Genomic DNA, 16,019 nt, shown 5'->3' on the forward strand with positions numbered 1-16,019 from the left:
GGGGACTGGGGGCTTGGGGCAGAGTCCAGCCCTGGGGGCATCGTTTCTCAAGGGGGCTGAGAGCCAGACGAAAAGGCCTCAGGGACCACCTGTGTGTGTGTTTGGGGGCTGGGGGGGCCACACAGGTGCCCTGTCACCCTCGCTTTGCCAGGGAGGAACCTGCAGCCCAGGCAGCTCCCCAGGGTCCCACGGGGCTGGGAAACCAGACCCCACAGCAGGCTGGTGGGGGAGCCTTTGTTGCCCACATGAGGGAGGTATAAGCTGAGGTATAAGGAGGTGCCCTGGCGCGCTGAGTGGATTCCACAGCCCAGCGTTGCCCGGAAGAGGCTGCACATGCCTTTGACTGTTACCAGGAGACGGCAGCCCGGGCCCCCCAGTGCGCTCAGCTCCCTGCTGAATCAACAAAGCGCAGGCTGCAAGTTCAAAGCCTTCAGGGCAGCAAGGTAAGAACAGCCCCAGTGCCCCCCGGGGCTCCTCCCCCTCCAATCCCAGGCCCATTTTCCCTGGAGCTCCTGGGGTCACGCAAAAAGAACACTTTGGGTGAAAGGGAGGGTTCGTGGCCGGAGCCGTGCGTGGCACGCTGCACTGAGCGTGGCCGGGAAACGAGGCCTTTCTTTTCCCAGCTTCTCACTGGAACCGAGCCTTTCCGTCCCGGTGAATGGGGGCGGAGGCGCCCGGCGGGGCCAGCAGCCCCTGTGACTGGTCCACCCCCGGCGGTTGCCCTGGCAACCTCCCAGGGCTGCCAGGGCATCGCCACTCGGACCCTCCAGTCAGGGCGCGTCAGACCCACTGCCACGGCCACCGTTCACGTGGCAAAACAGCCCGCAGCCCACGTCACAAGTACCCCGCCGGGTGCCTCGGGGTGGGGTGACCTCCATCTGGGGAGGGGGGGCGACCCGTACCTCTAAATCGCGTAAGAGTGTTATGAGCTAATGTGACCTCGATCTTAAACACAAGGTGTTGGGAAATTCAGCTAGAACTCCGGCCTGCACCCCAGTTCTGTGTGCATAAATAGATCAATCTTGAAAAAAAGGACTGTGCTCCCACGAGACACTGTGCCCTCTGGGCGCCCCTCACCGCCCGGCCCCCACCCAGCCTCGCTCCTGCCGCACCTTGTCCATCATGGCGAAGATCCGGTCCACCCGCTTCTCAGGGGTGTTCTCCTCCTCGGGGAGCTCCACGGTGTTCCCCTGTCAGGGACGGGCAGGTGGGGCCGGGCTGCGGCGCCCCGGGCTCGGGGCTCGCGGGCTGAACTCTGCCCCCGGCCTGTGCCGGCCCCAAGTGCTGCCACCTCTGCCCTGCTCCCCGTAACAGCAGCCCTGGAACACCCCAGCCCGGCACCTGCCCCCGTGCCCCGGGACAGTGGCCACACGGCTCCCTCCGGCCAGGCTGGCCTCTAGGGGACCCTCCGGCCTCACCACCATCTGGTAAATGGCGTCCACAATGTCCAGCATCTCGTTCCTGGTGATGTAGCCGTCGTTGTCCAGGTCGTAGAGCTTGAAGGCCCCTGCGGTCAAGAGCCAGGGTGAGTGACGCCCGGCCCACGGCAGGAGGCCTGTGCCCGCCCCCCGCACCCCCACTCGCCCCGTGACCGGCAGCCCCGGGGGGATTTACAGATCTCAAACGGGGTCAGAAGCAAAGACACTCGGAAGAGGGGTGCTGGCTCTGCCTGGGAGGGCAGCCGGGGGGCAGGAGGGGTCCCCCGCTCCCCACCAGCCAGCCCCGCCCCTGCCCCCGCACCCTACGGGGTCCCTCTGTAGTCGACTCAGAAAAATATAAAAGAGCATGCTCAGAAAATAAAAGAAAGCAAGCTTTGATCTGAATAAAACCCTCTTTCATTCCTAAAACGAGAAAAGAAAACGCAGACAGGGCCCTCTCGGGAGCCGGCCCGCGCCACCATCTTCCCTGAGGACCCCGTCTCCCCCGTCCAACCCCCCACCCCCGCCCCGGCGCTCGGGCTCCTCTGTCTCTCGGGCTCCTGGGGCCTCGCCCGTGCTGCTCCCGCCTGGACGCCCTCCGTCCGCCTCCGCCCTGCCCAGCCCGGCCCTCTCCCAGCAGGCCACACCAGCTGCTGGCTCACACCAGCTTCCCCCTGCCTGCCGGGCTGCGGCTGGGCATCTTTTGAGCAATGTGCCCCAGGGCGGACGGCCTGTCCATCTGAATCACTGTGGACCAGCCTCCTGCCCGGCACTGAGGACAGCTGGGTGAGTCACGGACGGGTCGAGGCAGTGAGCAGTGGGCCAGTCACCAAACACTGGGCGCCGGGGGTGGCCGGGGCTGGCTGTAGGTGCACAAGCCCGCACCCAGCTCTGCGCCTGCCCCGTCCACCCAGCTGGGCCCGGCTCCTCCCCCGCAGCTGCTCCCCCACCTCCATGGGCTGCACGGCTGTGTCCCTCAGCCTGGCCGGGAGGCCTGCCCGGCAGCACCGGCCCCAGCAGGTCCGGCTGACACCTGCGGGACACCTGCCCCCCTCCAGCCTGCCCCTGCCCCGCAGCTGCTCCAAGGTACCCGGGACTCACACCGCAGCTTCTCGTCCAGGGTCCCCCGCGAGGTGACCGACAGCGCCTGGATGAACTCCGAGAACTCGATCCGCCCATCCTAGCAGGAGAGGGGGCGGGTGCTGGGTCAGTGCTGGCCACCACGCAGACTGGACCTCGGCGGGTGGGATGGCGGCACCGTGGCCACGCACCCAAGGCCGACAGGCGCGCAGTGGTGAGGGCGGGGGAAAGTGTGCAGGCCAGGCGAGGGACATGGCAGGCCAGGGAGATGGGACTCCACACCTGCGAGGGGTGGATGACGCCATCCCCGTGCACCCCTCTGGAGCGGGGAGAGCCCCAGAAACCCTCCCTTCCTCCTTGACCAAGAGCCACAGGCACAGGCCTTCGAAGAGGGCGCAAAAGACGGTCTCAAGGTTTCCTCGTCAGTTTTGCAAATAGGGAAACAGGCGGGAGAGGCCTGGGCTCTTTCGAGGACCCACGGGGCCGGTCAGCCTGGGGCCCTGGGGAGAAAGCGCAGGACAGCCCTGGATGTGCATGGGCCGAGTGTGCGGCCGTGGGCAGGCAGGGCCACCAGGACAGGCCTCAGAGAGCTGATGCCCGGCGGAAGCGGCCAGGCTCGGAGGGCGGAGGGCAGGGTGTCCCCGCGTGCCAGGGATCTATACAGCCTCGCTGAAGACAGCCAGGTAGAGGCCGGGGCCCGCGGAGCAGCAGGGGTGTCCGACCCCTCTCTGGGCCCATGCTCTGTGCTTCGCAGGCATGTGCCCTGCAGCCTGGGGAGAGGCCTCGGCACGGGCGTGCACGGGGCGTGTGTGCGTGTGCAGGTGTGTGCAGGCATGTGCCCTGCAGCCTGGGGAGAGGCCTCGGCACGGGCGTGCATGGAGCGTGTGTGCGTGCACAGCCGTGTCCCCTGCAGCCAGGCGTGAGTGATACACCTGTGTGTGGCTGCCATGCCCCCGCCGTGTGCCTGTGATGTGCACATGTTTCTGCAGGTGTGTCACATGCATGCCTGTGTATGTGCAAGTGTGTGTGCATACGAGCCTTGTGCATGTGAGCGTGTGCATGAATGTGTGTCATCATGTGTGTGTACGAGCGTGTGTGCATACGAGCCTGTGTGCATGTGTGTGCACGAATGTGCACCATCATGCGTGAGTGTATGTGTGCATGTGTGCATACAATCCTTGTGCACATGAGCATGTGTGCAAATGTGTGCATCATCGTGTGTACGAGTGTGAGCGTGTGTGCGTGTGTGCGAGCGTGTGTGCATATGAGCCTTGTGCATGTGTGTGCGCGAATGTGCGCACCATCATACGTGTGGGTGTGAGTGTGTGTGCACGTGTGCATACGAGCCTTGTGCACGCGAGCATGTGTGCAAATGTGTGCATCATCGTGTGTGCGAGTGTGTACAAGTGTGTGCGAGTGTGAGCGTGTGCGCGTGTGTGCATACGAGCCTGTGTGCGTGTGAGCGTGTGCACGAATGTGTGCACCATCATGCGTGCGAGTGTGTGCAAGTGTGTGCGAGTGTGCGTGCATGTGAGTGTGTGTGCCAGCGTGCACGCGCGCGTGTGCATCAGCAGAGAACAGCAGCGGGCGGGAGTGGGTGCGGAGACACGGGGGCGCCCGCGGGAGCTGAGCGTGCCGCTGCCGGTGGGGGTGGGGTTCGCCGGAGAGCCCCTCGCTCCCTGCTCACCTTGTTCTCATCAAATACGTTGAAAACGAAGGTGGCGAACTTGGTGGGGTCCCCGAACGGGAAGAACTGCTTGTAGATCTTCTGGAAGCCGGCGGCGTCCAGCTGCCCGCTGGGGCAGTCCTTGATGAAGCCTTTGTACCTGAAGGGGCGCGGGCGAGCGGTGAGGGAGGCGCCCTTCGCGGCCCGAGCCGGGAGACCTGCCCCGGAGCGCCACACGGTCACAGGCCAACCGGCCCCTCCCGGGCGTGGGACCTCCGCCGGTGACCTGCCCCCCAAAGCTCATCTGCTCGAGGAGGATAAACGTCGCCATGGAAACCAATCCAGACGCGGACCAATCCAGAGACGGCAATCCGCTGGCGCTGCATGTGGGGGTCAAAAACTGATGGGAACAGCCCGCCTGAGGGGCTGGAGCCAGACGCCGCCTCCCCCTCTCCACTCGGCCCCCTGCACAGGCTGCCAAGCGGGCTGGTGGTGATGGTGGGCAGAGGCGCCTGTGGGCTGGCAGCTGGCTCCTCCCACAGGCGCGCACCAGCGCCGTGTGCACCCTCAGCCGGCTCGCGGGAGGTGTGCGCAGCCCTGGAGCGGGACCCTGGAGGACGCGGCTGGCGGCACCCGCACTCCCCCCGCGGGCGGGGCCCCGCAGACGCCGGGGAGCAGCTGGCCTTGCACGCAAACCCCAGCCCCACCGCCACGCGCTGGGGGCCGGACACCAACCCCCACCCCTCCTCGTGGGAAAGGGAGCACTCCCCGCCCCCCGAGTGGGCACGGGGAGACACCTGTGCCGCACACTCGGGGGGCTGTCAAAGACAGGAGCTGGCTGAAGGGCCGGGGCTGCGTGGCCACCACAGCTTGGGTCAGGCTCCGGTGCCCCCGCGGCACAGACGACTCCGAGGCCAGGCACCCCTCTGCGGCCTCCTCAGCCCTGCTTGCAGGTGTTGGGGTTCTCGTCCCCACAGCAGTGCCGGGGTGCGCGGCCGGCAAGGCGCTCTGGGGTGCGTGAGCCCAGGCCCGCGCCGGCGCCTTCCCCAGCGAGAGGGGCGTGGGCGGCCCCAGGCCCCAGTGGCCCACGGCACCCCCAGACGCCCACAGAGGGGCACCCGCGCACATTCTCCACTGGATTCTCAAAGACTGTGAGCGCCAGTAGGAAGGAAACAAAAGGCCTCTAGTGTAGGGGGGCCGTGGGGAGCCGCCAGCAGCCACGTGCGCCCGGGCGTGGGCCGGAGCCCTGGGGGCGGGTGGGCAGGCACAGCGGGGGCCCTCGGGGCCTGCCCGGTTACCCCATAGAGGCCGCCACTGTGGGATCTCAGCCTCGTCGTGCCATGGGGCCCTGCCACACTTTCTAGAGCCTGGCAGGCCTCTGCCGGTGACGCTGGGCCTCCCCTTCGCCTGGCTGACCACTCACCACCAGGCGCCCCAGCACCTAACGGCTCCCCCTGGATGGCTGGGGAACCGCGAGTGAGCCACACCTGCATGGTGCGTTGATGGGGAACAGGGCCCAGAGGGGGAGAGACACTGGCCAAGGTCACACAGTCGGTTGGAAGCAGGGCCCCATCGTCGCCTCTCCAGCAAGCCGCCCCCCGCCCGCCCCAAAGACGCTCGCGGTAACACTGCAGCACCGAGCGCTGCGTCTCCCCTTGTACCATCAGCAGGGGCCACCCTGCCCCCGTGGAGCAGAGAGGGGGAGGCCTGAACTGTCCCAGACACCCCAGGGCCCCAGGCCCCTAACTCACCCTGCAAGTCACCGCTGTCCAGGGTGAGGACCTGGTGTGTGGTCAGTCCTGAGGGGGGCCGTGTCCCCACAGCTGGCAGGGCTGGGCACTGCACGGACACCCCCAGCCACGCGCCCATGCCCACCCCCACGGCCAGTTCACGCCTGGGAGTGGAAGCCGCACCCCGCGCCAGCGTGCCCGGCCTCTGCGCCCCTGCCCGCCTCTTCTCACCTCCCAACCTGCTGTCCCCAGGAGGCGGCCTGGTGTGCCCGTCCTGTGTCCAGTGAGGGGTCCCAAGCGCCCCTTTGCCTCCCCCCCAACATGCCCCTCAGCTCTCTCGGGGCGGCAAGAGGCACAGACCAACCCGGGTTCCCCTCCGGGCACTGCAGCGCCAGGCCGCGTGACCGTCCGCGGGGGCCTGTCCGGTCAGCAGCGCCCCAATCTCCTCTAGATGCCCGTGGCTCCGCGTCCCCAAACCTCCACCCAAATGTCTCTTGACACAGCCAAATACACGGGGCAGACGCGCTGCAGCAGAGGCCTCGGCGGGCGGCGGGGCGGGGTGGCGGCCACGTGTCTGCCTCGTCCCGGCCACGGCCCCGCGTCAGCGCGAGGAGCACCCACCGCTTCACGGACGGGAGTCGAGCGCCCTGGCTGGGCCTCCCTGGCCCTGCCCGGCTCCTTCTCCCCCCAATAATCACACTCTGGCAATGACCTGGGGGTGGCGGTGTGACCTGTGCGATGCGGGACAGAGAGGCCTGGCCTGGTCCATCGAGGCGGGGACCGCGAGTGCACCCCGGGCCTGTGAGGCCCCCCTGCACCCAGCACGTGCTGGTGCTCTGTGAACGTCACCAAACGAAGTCACACTGGGAAGTGGGGTGGCGCAACCGCAACCACGTGCTACGGGCCTGGGGGGCCGGCTCCGGGGCCCCCTGTCCCTCGGAGGGCACCTCCCAGGCCCAGGGCCCCAGTGACGGCCCCACCACCCTCCTGCAGCATCCCGGGCCCGGCCAGAAGCACCGTGCGTGACCCGCTGGGACCCCGGTCAGGCCCAAGGGGGACCGGTGGTGAGCCTCACGGCAAGCTGGCAAGTGGGGGTGACCCACACGGTCAGATCCCAGAGCGAGTCTGGGGGCCCAGTCGCAGACGCTCCGGTCCCATGAGGCCGGGACGCCAGGGCCCACCACGCAGACCCAGAGGGGCTTCGGGGAAGAGGAGCCCGCAGGGCCTGGCGCGGTCGCAGCTCCGTCTCACGGCTTCCCTGGCGGCGCTGAGCGCGGGCACTGTACAGCGCAGAAGAGGAGCTGAGGCTTTTTAACGTTTGAAGAACAGAAACGGCCTCCCTGGTGGCGCAGGGGCTGAGTCTCCACCATGAGGCTGTCGCAGCCACCGCAGCACGAGTTCAAACCCCGCGAGGGGGGGACCCACAGGGCGCAGCAGACCCCTCCTGTCTCCCCGCTGCTGCCCCCAGCAGTGGATTTCAGTCCATCTGCCTGTCCTGCTCCTCACTCTGTCTCTGTGACTCCTCTCACCCCCCAGCACCTCTGGCCTGGACCCCAGTTCCTATATGCATAAATGAATAAAAATAAACCTTTAAAAAGAAGAAGAAAGGAAGGACCCGGGCTCCCGAATCCGCACGGCTCCCGCCAGCACCTCCCTTCGTCATGACCTGCAGGTATGACTTCCCCTGTCTGAGCCTCAGTTTCCCCACTGGGAGGCAGGGCCCTGCCTTTCTGGACCCAGAGCAAGGTTCCAGAGACTGGCTGACACTGGAGATACGGGGGTCTGAGCATTGGTGCACAAGTCCTTCCCAGGGGAAGCCCTTCCCCCGGGGGGCTCCCCCACATACCAGAGCCCCAGAGGCCACCGCCAGCCTACTCTAGGCCCCCTGGCCGCCAGTTGCCCCAAGAAAGAGGCTCCCGCACAACCATACCCTCTGGAGGTCCCAGGATGACCTCCCTAATACCTGAGCTCCTGGGGCACCGGGGGAGCAGCAGGGCTCCAGGGGAGCCCAGATACCCCCACCCAGCATCACAGGTAGAGGGAGCACTCACAGGGAGACCCTGCTCACCCAGCCTTGGGGGCGCCCCGCTCATCCAGTCTTGGGGGTCCCCGCTCACCTGGCCTTGAGGGTCCTGCTCACCAGACCTTGGGAGTCCCCGCTCACCCGGCCTTGGGGGGGGGGCCCCGCTCCGGGGAACAGCCCGCGCCAGAGACCCCTCTGGGAACGGGAGAGGCCACGGAGCCCGCCTGGCGTGATTGTGCCTGCTGCTCTTCACGGCCAGGTGAAGACGCGCACAGAAACCTGCACCCCTACACTTCTCTAAAAAGGAAAAGAGAAGCCGCCATTTCACAATAAACCGGCAAGGACCCGTCCCCCAAGGGCCGAGCAGGCCCGGCGCTGCCCCGGGCTCGCCAGAGGCCCAGCGCACCGCTGTCCCACGGGGCAGCCCCAGCCCCAGCCGGCCCGTCGCCCCCACACCACGGCCTCCATGCCAAGGGCTAAGCGCCACAGCGGCTTCGCTCTGCAGCAAGTAGAGGGATAAACAGTAAGGCAGAACCCAGCTGCCTCACGCACAGCCGGGCCGTGGCCCTCGGCCTTACCCCCCATTATCTTCCCAAACGAGCCCCTGGACTGGCAGTCCTCTCCCAGAGCTCCCCGAGACCTGGCTTCAGAGGCTCCTGGAGGAGGTCCCAGCAGCCGAGGGCACAAAGCCGAGCCCTGCCCCTTGCCGGCATCTCCCCTCTCCACCTTCCGTTCATGGGGTTTCCCGGACCAGAGGTCTGCAGGCCTGAGCTCGGCCCGGGGGCAGGGTGGCCCCAGCCTCAGTCTCTTCATAGGTAAGATGGGGCCGCCTGTGTGGCACAGAGCTGGGGTGGGGAGCGGGGCCACGGGGCGGGGCGAGGCCTCCAGGCCCGCCGGCCCTCACCGGCTGCAGCATGAGGAGGCCCCAGGTTAAGTGCCCCGCTGGGTTGTCTGGCTGTGAGCGATGTAAGGAAAGCATCTCAGAAACTTGGAAAAACAGAAACTGGAGGCGGAAAAAGGCCCCGTTCCCCAGGGTGCCACTCACCGGCCCCAGCTCTGGCCAGCAGCCTCCCCCCACCCTGCTCTGTGTCCATCCTGGACAGGGCTGAGCTCGCTGGCGGTCAGGTCCCCTTTGTTCTGCAGGTCATGACCACTCTCACGCCTTAGCAGCTGAGGCCTGCACGAAGCACTGAGCCGGTCAAGAGCAAGGGCCGCGGGGAGCCCGGGCGGCTGCAGACCCGCACCGGCCCCACCTCCCCAGCCTCCCGGCTCCCCCCTGCCCAACACAGACCAGCGCCCGCGGCCCAGGGCGGCCTGCAGCTCAGACCATGCTGTGGGCCAGGCACAGGGGTGCCCAGTTGGCCTGGGCGCTCCTGGCCGACCCTCAGGCGCAGCATTATTGTCCAAACAGCTCACGCAGCCTTCGCTGTATTCCCGGGAAGCTTGGCTGTCACCCTCCCTCGCTTTCTAGGTGGGGAAGCGGGCACCAGGAGCCCAGGGCCCAGCCACGGTCGCTCAGCCAGTTGTGGGGACTCAGGCTTGTGCCCACCCGGCCTCCTGCCTCTCTTGGGGACGGGCCGGTGCGAGCAGGGGCCCTGGGCTGACCCTGCACCGCCTGACTCAGGGGCCTGGCCTAGGAGGTGCCACGGAGCAGGGAGGACACACTCTGGTCTCGGCCTGCCCCTGCCCGGATAGACCAGGGCACCGCTCGGCTCCCTTTCCCCCTCCAGCCCAGCCCCTGAGCCCAGGGAGTGCCACCATCTGGAGCACAGGTGGGCCAGCAGCCAGGCATGTCAGGTGGGGACGGGCAGTTCACGACCCCCGGGACTCTCACTCTGGGCCCCCCTCCTGGGAGACGCGGGCCAGAAACTCCTGCTAGGTGTACCCAGACCTTCACCGACTGGCAGATGCAAGAGCTCAGCTGCCAGGTCTCGCTGGCAGGTCACCCCAACCCCGCCGCCTTCCCACTGTGCACCAGGGTGCCCCGAGCTCGTCCGGTTTCCTTGTGGGCTGTGGCGATGACACCAGGTCAGCCCCAGAGGTTGAGGGCCCTGGGATGGTGTGCAGGCCTCAGGCAGGAAGGAGGCAGAGGGGGGACACACGGGTAACTGCTGACCAGCATGTCCCAGGAGGGGCCCTGGCTGGGAGGTCAGAGGAAGCCCCTAACCCCACCTGGGGGCCAGGGGAAGGAGCTGGGGGAGGGAGACTTGAGGGTGAGAAGACAGTAAGTAGCTAAACAAAGAGAAGAACAGCCCAGGCCAAGGTCAGGGAGTTGCAGAGAGTGAGGCGAGTCCAGGACTGGACAGCAGAAGGCAAAGGGCAGTGACTAGAGGGGTCACTTAGACGTGTACTTCACCGGGGCCCCATGGAAGGTTTTAACAGAAACCTTGCCTGCAAGACAAAGGAAGAGTATGTACAGGTGGGCAGTCCAGGAAGGCTTCCTGGAGGAGGCGACTTCGGTGAGCTCTTGGGAGGCTGGCGCTCAGATAGCCGAAAGGCAAAGAGGGTACTTCAGGGGGCAGAGGTGGGTAGACAGGGCCCAGGCAGGAAGACGCATTGTAGGAGCGGGAGCATGGGGATAAAGACCTAGAAGCAGGAGTGTTTCTGGAACACTCACCTGGGGAGGTGAAGTGGAAAACGAGGTCAGACACAGGCCAGGCCCACATTAGGTTCTAGAATGTGGGGGAGGAGGAAGCGGAGGCGGCTGCTCCCACCCTGTCTGGTGCAGCCAGGGCTGCCGTGGGCTGGGTGTCCAGCATGGGCCAGCAGAGCCCGAGGGCGCCCTCAGCTCTTGCCCCCTGCAGTCTGAGGATGTTGCCCCACCCCAGCCTCCCTTGTCCTGGCTGGGGCCCACACGCCTGACTGGGACGAGGGCGCGTCACCAGGCCTCAGTTCCCCATCTGGACAGTGGACAGAAGACCCCAGGCGAGGCTGTCGCCCGGGGTCACTATCCTTACAGGAAAGGTCTCCCTGATGCGCACCGCTCCTGTGTCCCGTGGGGGACTGAGGCCCAGGGTGATGGCAGGCAGCAAGGGCAAAGCCAGGACTCTGGACTCCGTTAACTTCCTTTTATATATATATATATATGTTTTTAAAGATTTTTTTTTTTTTTTTGCATAGAAGAACTGGGGTACAGGCCAGAGTTGCGGGGGCGAGAGGATTCACAGAGACAGAGTGGGGAGAGGAACAGGCACACTGCCGAGGGGAGCAGCGGGGAGACAGCGGGGCTCTGCTTGCGCCCTGGCTGGGATGGAACTCAGGCCATCGCAGGGATCGTGCTGAGACTGACCCAGGTCACCAGGGAGGCCCTAGACTCCACTTGTACACCACTAACTTTGATTAGAAGTTCTCCAAGCTCGCCTCCTGGCACCCCCCTCTGAATTCAGGCTCTCCTCCCGTGTGAGCCTCTGCTGTCTGCTCCACATTCCACGGTGACAGGCAGTCTGTGACCCCCCTCCCCGGCCCGGGGCAGGCATCACCAGCCCATTACCGACCTCATCAAACTCCACTGCTCCCTGAGCCTCACAACGCTTCCTACCAGAGCACAGCAGGCAGCCACCATGATCAACTGCCATGAGCTGCATCCAAGAGGAAAACCACCTGCCGTCTTTGATCTAATCTAATGGCTCCTCTTGCAACAGGGGCAGCTGAGCCCCAGGAGAAGAAGCTTCCCAAGGTCCCTGGGTGACTGAAGCACAAAGCGGGCCTGGGACCCAGACTTCTATCCCAGACCCTCCCTTTGGCGGCCTGGCCCAGAAGGTGCCACACGGGGCCAGGGCTCCACACACCCCACCCGACCCCCCAAGCAACGGAATCTACAGCAGCCCGTCCCTTGGCCGACGGGTCTGAGCAAAGGCTGCCTGGGGGTGGCTGGGCCATTCTCACAGACCTTCTCATCAGCTCCAAAGCAACACCCTGCCCTCCCCCCCAAACAACTTGGGGAAAAGCGGTTACTCACCACTGCTGGACCTCCTTCTCGGTAACTGCAAGAGAAAACAAAAGCAGCCTTTAGCTCAGGGAGGTGTCCCAGGGAAGGCAGACTCGGGCCCCCTCCTGCTCACCCCACCCCAGCCTACAGCTGCTTGTCAGGTCGGCGCCAGCTGATACCGAACAAGAAAACCCCCAGGAAACGGCCCCCCGCCAGGTCTGTGCCCAGCACCCCGGGGGGGCAGCAGGTCCGCCCCTGCCCACGGCCAGCACCACCTCACACGTGCAAGGATGGGCTGGGGGCCCCGGGACGTCTCAGACACGGTCTGCCACTGCTCAGCCCCAGGACAGCACGGTCAGAGGGCACGAGGTTCCTGGGACTCGGCCACCCCAGGACACGCAGGGTCTCGCCGTGGGGAGCAGCTCTCGGCAGAAAGGCACCCAGCAGCTCGCTGTCCGCCACCCCTTGCAGGGGCCTGCTGGCTCGACAGGCCGCAGACCCAGAGCAGAGGAAGCCACAGTGTGGCTGAGCGCGGCCAGGCCGCCCCCCCACACACACACAACCCCCGCCAGGGAGCCAACCAGAAGCGGACAGCGGCGTTTCTGAAAAGGCTCAAGCTGACACAAACCAATGTTCCCTCTAGAATCGCGGAGCGACAAGTGCTGACCACCCCCAAGGCCACACTCGCTCTCCACAAGGGGACCCCGGGAAAGCGCCCCAGCTCCCCGAGCTTCAGCCCCTGCTTGGGAAGCAGAAAGGCTGCAGCTCGAGCAGCCCGAGCATCAGCCGAACGGGCATGACAGACAGGGCCCGGCACCCTGGCGCGGGGTGGGGTGCGCCCATGGAGCGTGGGCAGGAAGGTAGGACTCAGGCGGGGTCAGGCGAGGGAGGGAGGCGGGACTTCCCCCAGGCGTGGGGGACGGAGGCCCCGACGTTGGCCGGGGTCAGCCTGGAGGAAACCACGGCTCAAAACCGGTCATCGCCAGCTTGTAACAGCCGCCCCACGCCAGTGCCCTTGGGGTGCCCCGACCTGCGCCCCGCTCTGGCCCAGCTGACATGGCTCCGAGAGAAGGCAGACTCATTCTGCCCTGGCTCTGCATGGGGAAACTGAGGCACAGAGGGACCAGGACCAGCAGCGGGGTGAGGTCTGAACCCAGTTCTGGGGCTCCGCAGCCAGACACAGCCTAGAACCCGGGGGCCGGACGCTGGGCCAGTGCTTGGGCCAGCTCCCCTGCGCTCAGGTCAGGGGGCGAGGGGCAGCCCTGCCCGGAGCAGGCCGCTCTCAGCGGAGCTCCAGGCCGCGCGGGCGGGCGGCACCAGGGACCTGGACAGCCTGGCCTGCTGGAGAGGACGCGGTTTCCAAGAATCTGGCAGCAGGCAGGGACGCGGGGGAGGAGTTGGGGGGGCGGGACAGGCATGGGGGGTGGGGCAGAGGTACAGTCGGAGCTCGGGGGGCTCCGGGCTGTCCTGGGAGCCAGCCCCCCGCCCACCAGCTGCGTGGCCCTGACCGCCTGAGTCTGTCTCCAGGTCTGCAAAATGGGCTCGCTGAGTCCAAGGTGCTGGGGCCAGACACGGGACAGAGAATCCCTGTGAGAGGACTGGGCTTTGGACAGTTTGCTGACCTGGCCTGGCAGGACCACGGCTGTGCCTGCAGAGCCCAGGATGGACGCCAGGCTGGGTGCCCCAAGTCAGCCCATGAGCTGAAGGCCCTTGTGTGACCTTGGCGTCTGCGGCACAGGCGGAGCTGGGGGCGGGCCCACCGTGGACGTTGGGGCCGGGGGTTCACAGAGTCAGAGAGGCTCTCGTGGAGCCCCAGCTTCTCTGCCCCCAACACAATCCCCAGGCTTCTCTGCCCCCAGCCTCCCTGTTGCCTGTCCGCCTCCCGAGCCGCCCGGATGCAGTGGCCATGGGCTGGAGAGAGGTGGGTCCCCTCCCACTAGACCTGTCCTGGGGGATCGGCGGGCGGTCAAGCCCCCCTCGCGCGTGAGCACTGGGCAGGAGACGAGCCCTCCCCACGCGCCAAGAGCGAATCAGCCTTTAGGAAGCCTATGAAGCCGCTGCCTGGTCTCAGAGGATCTTGGGTCTCGGACAGGGGCCCGGCCACCAGGCCCAGGCCCCCCACCAGGACCATCCTGCTTACCAGCTACCACCTCAATCCAGAGGTGGGGAGGCAGGCATCGGGAGGAACCCCAAGGCCACTGGGGAAGGAGGCCCTGCCGGGGACCCAGCACCGAGACCCACGTCCCTGGCATCCTGCCCCTTCCTGAAGCCCGGCCATTCCACACCGCCTCGGAGAGCCATCCCCCCACCTGTCCGCTCACTCCCCGAGAGCCCAAGGCCACCACTGTACCCGCTCCGACCTGCAGCCAGGGCTGCTGCTCCAGGGCTGGCTGCTGGCTCAGAGGTCACGGGGGCAGCGTCCTTCTCTATAAAGCAGAAGCAGTGCCCTGAACTCTCTAGGGGCGAGGCCCCCCTCATGCCTGCAGTTTCTTGGGGGTTCACAAGCACGCACACGTGTTTGGGGAGAGAGGGGCTGCTGGCGCGTCACGGCGGAGCACAGCAGGCGTTCCCTGCACCAGTGTTTCTCTTGATTCCTCAACGGGGGGAGGGGATTTGCACGCATTAGTCCTCAGCCTGCGTGCCCCCCCCCCGGAGCCAGGAGGATTGGGGTCCAGCATAGGGTCTCAGCCACCAGCAGCAGCCCTCTGACTACCATGGGTCCTGGAAGGGAGGAGGGGTTAGGGTGCAATTTTGGGGTCCCTCTGCTCTGACCTCTGCCCAGACACCAGGGTGACATACCCTGAATCGGGCTGCAGGCCCGGTCCCATCTCCCAGAGCGTCCACCCAAGCATGAAATTAAGAAGCATCTACCACACGGCCGGCTGAGGTGTGTCCACTCTGGGCGCTCTGGGCAGAGGGTCGGGGCTCAGGAGCCAGAAGACGCAGGCCATCCTCACAATGAGCCAGCTCCCTCCTGCACCCCAACCTCGTGAGCCCCTCTGCCCTCTACCAGGTCAGCGCCAGGCCCGTCACTTCCGTCTGCCAGAACACCCAGGCCCACCGCCCACCCAGGGGCCCCGCACACCATCAGATCCCGGGAGGAGCCTGCCCCGCGCCCCAGAAGCTTCTCACGGAGTCTGTCACCCACAAGCTCCACCCCAGGCTGGAGGCCGCCTGCCAGGCCGGGGAGCAGGCCCAGGGCGAGAGCGCGGCCGGGGGAAGCGCTCGGCCGTGTGACCTTGGCAATGGCGCAGCCCTGGCTGGCTGGCGGAAGATGGGCCCGGCGCCAGCCGTCTAGTGGGGACGTGCCCAGGCGCTCCGTGTGCCGCCTGGCTCCCGGCAGGCGTGCAGCAGAAGCGATATTCCCTCACCCTCCCGTCTGGACGCTAAGCTCCCCGAGGCCCAGCACCCCCTTGCAGCCCAGGCAGGTCCCCACGCAGGGGGGCGGAGTAAACCCGGGACGAGTCCTCCAGCGTCACCAGGGCTCATCCCAAGGCTCTGGGCAATTTGCCTTTCCACATGGGGTTCAGGGGGATGGCAGGGGAGACAAGCTCACCCCCAATCCAGGATTAGAACCGGATGTGGGCTCTACATGGCCAGAACGGTGGGGGGCCCCGGGAGGGCCCCCTGTCTCGGCTACCTGTAGGCTGGGTTACTCCTAACAGGCTACTTTACCTCTCTGAGCCTGGAGCTCAAATTCCTACCGGGCAGAGCGGGCAGGAGGGCTCTTGAGAGGCGGAGAGAAATTCCTGGCTCAGAGCAGGCAGAGCGGGCGGCGGGCAGGTGCCCACGCCAGCGCCACCCCCAACTTGGGGGCCTGACCGGGGAGACAGTGGAAGCAGGAAGCCACTGCGCCCCTGCCCTGACCCAAAGAGGCTCCGAGGCCCCGCTGCCCTCCTCCGCGGCGCTCAGCTGCCAGCAGGAACAGGAGAGCGGTCCCTGGAGCCCAGAATAAATGTTGAGTCTGATTTTGATTTCCCTGAAGCAAAATACCTCTTCCTGATTGAAGCTCAGCTCAGACATGGCGGGGACAGACGCAGGCTCCACGGCTGCAGCAGAGCTGGGGGAGGGTGTGTGCACCTGCACCCCCGTGCAGCCAGCCCCTCTGCTCCCCTCAGGTCGCCCGGGCCCCTCACGCCCCTTGGTCCAAAGGGGCGGCCAGACCGCCGCTCCC

At 66.4% G+C, this 16,019-nt stretch overlaps 1 protein-coding gene across 1 annotated transcript in view; it reads right to left on the bottom strand.

The window, feature by feature from the left end:
• The window catches only part of NCS1 (neuronal calcium sensor 1), a 63,069-nt gene that overhangs the window by 22,138 nt on the left and 24,912 nt on the right, over positions 1-16,019 (bottom strand). Inside the window, exons 5-9 of the mRNA XM_012721202.1 lie at positions 11,876-11,900; positions 4,186-4,324; positions 2,520-2,598; positions 1,419-1,507; positions 1,078-1,190 (exon numbers count right to left, since the gene is read on the bottom strand). Coding sequence (XP_012576656.1) covers positions 1,078-1,190; positions 1,419-1,507; positions 2,520-2,598; positions 4,186-4,324; positions 11,876-11,900 — 445 coding nt within the window. The remainder of the gene's footprint in view (positions 1-1,077; positions 1,191-1,418; positions 1,508-2,519; positions 2,599-4,185; positions 4,325-11,875; positions 11,901-16,019) is intronic.

This window comes from Condylura cristata, unplaced genomic scaffold (assembly GCF_000260355.1).
Source record: "Condylura cristata isolate star-nosed mole 26May11 unplaced genomic scaffold, ConCri1.0 scaffold00006, whole genome shotgun sequence".
NCBI lineage: Eukaryota > Metazoa > Chordata > Mammalia > Eulipotyphla > Talpidae > Condylura > Condylura cristata.